This window comes from Mesocricetus auratus, unplaced genomic scaffold (assembly GCF_017639785.1).
Source record: "Mesocricetus auratus isolate SY011 unplaced genomic scaffold, BCM_Maur_2.0 contig_8813_pilon_obj, whole genome shotgun sequence".
In the NCBI taxonomy this organism is placed as follows: domain Eukaryota; kingdom Metazoa; phylum Chordata; class Mammalia; order Rodentia; family Cricetidae; genus Mesocricetus; species Mesocricetus auratus.
Genome location: NW_024433028.1, coordinates 40 through 7014, shown reverse-complemented (window position 1 = coordinate 7014; position 6975 = coordinate 40). Strand labels below are relative to the sequence as shown.

The window sequence follows — 6975 nt, the reverse complement described above, 5'->3', positions numbered from 1 at the left end:
GTAGTCTTCAGTCTCATTAGAGGGGAAGGGCATTTAAGGTTGGCTCTCCACTATTGCTTACATTTTTAGTTGGGGTAATCCTTGTGTATCCCTGGAAGTTTCCATCATGCCAGATTTTTTCCTTAATTCCATAATGTTTCCCTCTATTAAGGTACCTCTTTCCTTCCTCTCGGTCTTTGTTCCTTCCCCGACTGGAACTTCCTGATTCTCCATGTTCTCCCTCCTCCTCTTCTCCCCTCCACTTTCTCCTACCTCACTACCACTCCACTGGTGCTCCCAATTTGCTCATGGCATCTTGTTCCTTTCCCCTTCATGGGGTTCATATATATCTCTCTTTAGTACGTCCTTGTTTTCTAGTTTATCTGGCATTGTGAATTGTACGATGGTTATCGTTTTTTTCTATGTCTAATATCTACTCATGAGTGAGAACATATCATGTTTTTTCTTTGTATGTGTGGGTTACCTCATTCACAATGGTTTCTTCTTAGGAACCTTAAATTAATAAAATATCTATCTACAAAGCCAGACCAATAGATCTGCCCCTTGTTCATGTAAGCTGTTTTTCTGGATTTCAACATTCCAGTCTTGACCCCTTTGCTCATCACTCCTCCCTCTCTGTCACTGGGTTCCAGGAGTTCAGTTCTGTGTTTAGCTATTGTGGGTATCTGCCTCTGCTTCCATTTGTTACTGGATGGAGTTTCTAGGATAGCATATAAGACAGTCTGACACTCATTATCAGGGAGGGGAATTTAAGGTAGTTTCTTCAGTACTGCTTAGTTTGCCAGTTGGCATAATCCTTGTAGATCTCTGGAAATCTCACTAGTGCCATATCTCTCTTCAAATGTAAAATGACTCCCTCTATTATGGTATCACTCTTCTGGCTCTTCTCTCTTCTTCCCACAACTCAACCTTCCTGCTACCCCATGTCCTCCTCATTTTTCTTAGGAGTATACAAAATGCTCTAAACAATTCAAATTTGTATATACTTCTCAAAACAAGTGGCCTACTGGAGTAAGTTTCAATCTATAAAATCAAATTATCTATAATTCCCGAGTAGACTTTACTGTGTTTTGTGAAACTCATCTTGAAATCTGCATTGAAAATTTCAGATACATCCAAGTTCCAGCATCATAGAAGCCTTAACACATAAAAACATAACCTCAAACTCTAAATCATATCTATTATTGTGTGCCACAGGGTGAAGAAAAAATAAATCCCAGTTCTTTGTTTGGATCCAGTTTAAACTTCAAACTACCTCCAGCAGAAATGTCAGAGGGCAGGATTGTTGAGGGTTTGAACTACACAAGCATCACCATACAGAATTTATGCTGCAGATGGACCATCAGTGACTTCCATTTATTCCTGGAGGAAATGCAGGAATGCATTACAAGTCCAACATTTCCAACAGGAGGCAATGACAAATGGTGTTTGAGAGTTGGCAAAGAAAGCGCAGATTACTTGTCAGTTTACATAGGGATGCTCAGCAGTCTAAATACTCATATTTGGGCAAAGTTCCAGCTGTGGATCTTAGGCACTGAAGGGGAGAAAGTCCTTGCATGGGGGACTGAAAGAGCCTCTAAGTTCCTGCCAGGCTATGAATGCAGATTCAAAAGGTTCATCCTCATAGATTATATCAAAGACCATGTGCATTGTCTCCTCCCTCAAAACAAACTCACCATCTTCTGCAAAGTGACACTGTTCCAAGACTCCTTCAGCATCAGTGAACAGAACAGGGATCCAGGAATCCAGGTTCCAAGGTGTACAATGGCAGATGAGCTAGAAAAATTGTGGGAGAATTCCCTCTTCACAGACTGCCTCCTGTTCGTAGCTGGCCAGGAATTCCGGGCTCACAAGGCCATCTTAGCAGCTCGCTCTCCAGTTTTCAGAGCCATGTTTGAACATGACATGGAGGAGAGCAGAACAAACCGCGTTGAGATACATGATCTGGATCCTCGAGGCTTCAAGGCAATGGTGGGCTTCATTTATACCGGGAAGGCACCAGACCTCCACAACATGGCAGATTCTGTGCTTGCAGCTGCTGACAAGTATGGCCTGGAGCGTTTGAAGTTCATTTGTGAGCATGCCCTCTACAAAGACCTCTCCGTGGAGAATGCTGCCCACACTCTCTTCCTGGCTGACCTCCACAGTGCAGGACAGCTGAAATATAGTGAGGGGAATAGTTCCACTCACTATAACCTCTAGTGGGTCCCTGTGGGAAAATTTGCTTCCTGTTCCTATTACTTTTAAGTTCTGCTGGCCTGGACATCTTAGTCTACATCAAGAATGCTAGGATAGCAATACAGCCTAGTGAGACTGTATCACAAATTAGTAGCACTTATAATATACTGATGATGATCTAATTATAATTTTCTTAACATTAATAACAAAGTCTTGATATTCTTTAAATTAACGTTAAACATTACCTATCCATATCATTTTTAAGACTAACAGTATGGTTAAGGTAATTAAATAGAAATTCCTGAGCCAGGCATGAAGTGATAGCCCAAGACTATGTTCAGAGTAGTCTGAAGGCAGAGGCTGACTCAGCTCTGTGAGTATGAGGCTAACTTGGCTCATAGAGCATCCTCTAGGAGAGCCAGACATGCAGAGAGACAGAATGTCGAAAAGAAAAAGAAAGACAGACAGACAAAAAGACAGACAGAAAGTAAGAAAGGAAGGAAGGAAGGGTGCAAGTGGGAGGAAGGATGGAAGGACAAAGGTAGGAAGGGGAGGGAGAGAGAGAGGGAGGGCAGAAGGAATGAATGAATGAACGAATGAAGCAGGGAAGGAAGGAAGGTGATGTGTCTCTTATTGTTTGATGAATAAAACACTGGCCAATAACCAGGCAGTAAGCATAGATGGGGGAAGCAGACCATGGAATGGTGGGGAAAGAAGTAAGAGATTCAAAGATAGGATGCACTAGGAATTCTCTGATAAGATAAGGCCATGTAGAAAGACATAGATTGTTAGTTATGAGATAATATTAAAAGAGTGCAAGCCAGCAAGAAGCCCTAGCTATCGAACAACTGTTTTATAATTAATATAGTGTCTGTGTAGTTACTTTGGGCTGAAAGGCAGTGGAACCTGGCTGAATAGAAAGTTTCATCAACAGGAAGGAAGAAATAAAGGAGGAAAGGATGAAGGGAGGGAAGGAATAAAGGAAGGAGGGAGGAAGAGAGGGAGGGAGGAAAGAATATGCAATGAATAAATCATGATTACTTCTTAAATTCCTGATAAAATATTTCAGACTGTCAAAGCTTTAGAGAACTGAAGAATCTTGAGGGGCTGTTGTGTCATCTTTAAGACAGTAACTGTGATGGGATGGAGAAAAGCTTCAGCTTTTAAAAAGGTGCTGGATACCTCCCCTGAAGACTTTCTTCCAATTCTCAGGGAAGCCGACATCATCAGTAAATCCAGCTTTCCAGGTTTTCCAACAGCCTCTTCTGGATCTGTCAAAACAACAGTCTCCTGGTGCATAGACACATGCCTAAACACAACTGTCTCCATGATTGAAATACCATTAAATGTAAAATGCCTGCACTTGAATAAAAAAAACACAACTCTAATAAGTAAAACAAAGGCTTAATGCACCAAAGTTCATAGCTCTGGGAAAAACTCTAAATGTTCACACCTTGGTCAAAACATACTAAAATTTTGGCTTCTATAGTGCCACTTCTGGCTAATTTTTCCTGTTAACTGGAGTTTGTCAACCCAGAATATGGTTTTGCACTTGAAAGCTCACCCTGAGAAAGGGGAGTTGCTGCACTGGTATCCAGAACACAACATGTAGTTGTCAGCTGGCTAATAGAGACTTTCTATTGGATTAAACCCACGGCCAAGGAGTATCCCACTCACTCTGTGTCTCTCTGTTTATCTCTTTCTTTGTCTGTCTCTCTCTGTGAATCTCATTTTGCCTTGCATGTGTGTAAATGTGTTTGTATTTGTGAGTGTGTGTGTGTGTGTGTGTGTGTGTGTGTGTGTGACCTCCTTTGTGTTTCAGTCCATTTGTTTTCCTTTAATGACCACTGACTTTCTCTGGTAATGAGGAAAGTTGTGCTAATTAACACTAGTGCCTCTTCCTTTTGGGGACCTTTAACCTTTTGGCTGTGCCAGGTCTCCCAGAGAACCACCTACCTGGAATTAAATCTCCCCCTTTCTCATTCCTGGAATAACAAACCCTATAATTATTCCCTGTACTGCAGCTGGGGGGGGGCAGACATAAAGAGGAGTGTCAGTTCGCCCATAAATAGCTTCACTCCTCTCTAGGAAAATGCTCATGGCAGCTCTGGGCTGGCAATATAAAGCATTTCTTTTGCAAATGAAGGGTCCTGCTTTAACTGCCTAACTTCAGGTCAAATGACACATTTGAGGGAAGGATAATCTGCCACTCTGATTGTGTGCCCAGATAGAGAAGGGTCACAAATGCTACTAGTTAGACACCTATAATAGATTCATAAATAAGCAACCAAAATTCAGAGATCAAAATCAATTAATTCATTCTGAATGGAGGGCAGAACAGCATCTAAGCAGATTTTCAGGAGAGCTAGGTTGGGAATTGCTGAATGGACTGAAGTGCTCTCCTGTAACAATTTGTTGAAGAGTATCTCCCACTTTACCTTCTAAGAGTTTCAGTGTGGTTAGATTTATGTTTACGTCTTTGATCCATTTGGGCTTAAGTTTTAGCAAGGTGATAGACATGGATCTCTCTGAAGTCTTCTGCATGCCAACATCCAGTTGTGCCATCACCATCTGTTGAAGATTCTTTCATTTTTCCACTGTATAATTTCAGCTTCTTTGTCAAACGTCTATCATTCATAGGTGTGTGGGTTAAAATCATGGATATCATTTCATTCCATTGGTCTACCTGTCAATTTTTGTGCCAAAACCAAGCTGTTTTCAGGACTATAGATCTGTAACAGAGCTTGAAGTAAGGTATGGTCATGCCTCCTGAAGTTCTTTTATTGTATAGGGATGTTTTGACTCTCCTGGGTCTTTTGTTTTTCTATATGAAGTTGATTATTGTTCTTTCAATGTCTGTGAAGAATTGTGCTGGAATTTTGATAGGAATTGCATTGAATCTGTAGAATGCTTTTGGCAAAATTGCCATTTTTATTATGTTGATCTTACCAATCCAAGAGCATGGGAGATCTTTCCATTTTCTTGAATCGTCTTTGGTTTCTTTCTTTAGAGACTCAATGTTCTTTATATACAGCTCTTTCACTTCTTTGGTTAACATTATACCTAGATATTTGATGCTGTTTATGGCTATTAAAAAGTGTGATGTTTCTCTGATTTCTTTCCCAGCTAATTTATCATCTGTATATAATAGGGCCACTGGATTTTTTTAGTTAACTTTGTATCCTGCCACATTGCTGAAGGTATTCATCCACTCTAGGAGATCACTTGTGCAGTTTTTCAGGTTACTTATGTAAACTATCATATCATCTACAAATAGTGAAAGCTTGACTTCTTCTTTTCCTATTTGTATCCACCTGACCTACATTTGTTGTCTTATTTCTCTAGCTAGAACTTCAAGTACAATGTTGAAGAGGTATGGAGAGAGTGGATAGCCTTGTCTTGCTCCTGATTTTAGAGGAATTACAGTGAGTTTCTCTCCATTTAGTTTGATTTTAGCAGTTGTTTTACTGTGTATTGCTTTTATTATGTTCAGGTATGTTCTTGTTATCACTAACAGAAGAGTCTGAGAAACAGGAAAGAACCTGTTACCCCAAAGAAGAGGAATGAGGCAAGATCTTCTGAACAGATTGGGAACACGGCGAAAGAGGGAGGGAGTGGGAGCTGGGAAGAAGACAGGTGGAGAAGAGGAAGAGAGAGCAGGTTATTGAGGAACAAGAAGGTTGAGTGGGGAGTAGAATAAGGGGAGAACAGGATAAGAAATGCCATTATAGAGGCAGTCATAGGTTAGAAGAGAGATCTGGCACCAGTGAGACCTCTGGTGATCTAAAGGGATGGCACCAAACTGCAAGCGAAGCAATAGTGGAGAGACCACCTTAAATGCCATTCCTGATAATGAACTTGATGTCTACCCTATATGCCATCCTAGAACCTTCATCCAGTGACTGATGGAAGAAGAGGCAAACACCCACAGTTAAACACTGAACTGAACCCATGGAACCCAGTGACAGAGGAGCAATGAGCAAATTGGCAAAGAATGGTCTGGCAAAAACCAGCAGAGACAGCTGATCTGAACATGGGGGAGCTCTTGGAACCCAGACCGACAGCTGGGAGGCCAGCATGGGATTTATCCAGATCCACTATAGATTTCATTAGATAGTCCAGCTTATCCTTGAATCCTAAATCATACTGTCTCAGCTTCCAGAGTAATGGTGTTGTTCTGACCACAGCTGCATCCAAATAAAAGAGAGAGCAAGAAGACAGAAAGGAAAGTGATTGGTGCCTAATGTCTTGGGGGTTTGAGGATCTGAATCCATATAGGCAGACAAAGAGGTTCCAAAAAAGCATCACAGAAACTGATTGAATAGTTACTTGATAGGAAAAGCCATAATGATTTAGAGAACTAACAATGCACACAGGAGTGTTTTTTGTTGTTGTTGTTAAGGAGGTGTGAGTCAGCTATTGAAAGATTTCTAGCTTCCCTAAGGCTGGGCAATATGAACATTCATTAACCCTACAGGTAAAATGGATTCTGAAGTTAAAAATGGCAGCACTTAAGACACGGTGGTTTTTTCTGTTCCCACCAAAGGGATGTCATTTATTGGCCTTTTCATCCCAGATGAAATATCATTCAGAATGCTTTTCAGCAGTCCAGGGTATCCAACACTTCCAGGGGCCACCTATGAAGTGTTAGTTCACTTATCCAATACAGACGCAGTCTGGATGTGCAGCCATGTGGCTTAGTCCTGACTTTTTTAGGGTCTACCTAAAGACAAACAATATCAAAAACACCTCATTTTATTGGCTTTAAAAGGATGGTTTTCCATGCAAGGAAGGAAG

General features: G+C 41.0%; 1 protein-coding gene across 1 annotated transcript; it reads left to right on the top strand.

Annotated features, from left to right (window-relative positions):
* Positions 1-1266: 1266 nt before the first annotated feature.
* On the top strand, positions 1267-2202 carry LOC121138421 (speckle-type POZ protein-like). The gene has a single exon (XM_040741121.1). It carries the CDS (start codon positions 1267-1269, stop codon positions 2200-2202), a length of 936 nt encoding a protein of 311 aa, XP_040597055.1.
* Positions 2203-6975: the final 4773 nt, after the last annotated feature.

Excerpts from the sequence above, each read along its gene's own strand:
- LOC121138421 (XM_040741121.1), top strand. The coding sequence starts at position 1,267 with ATGTCAGAGGGCAGGATTGTTGAGGGTTTGAACTACACAAGCATCACC.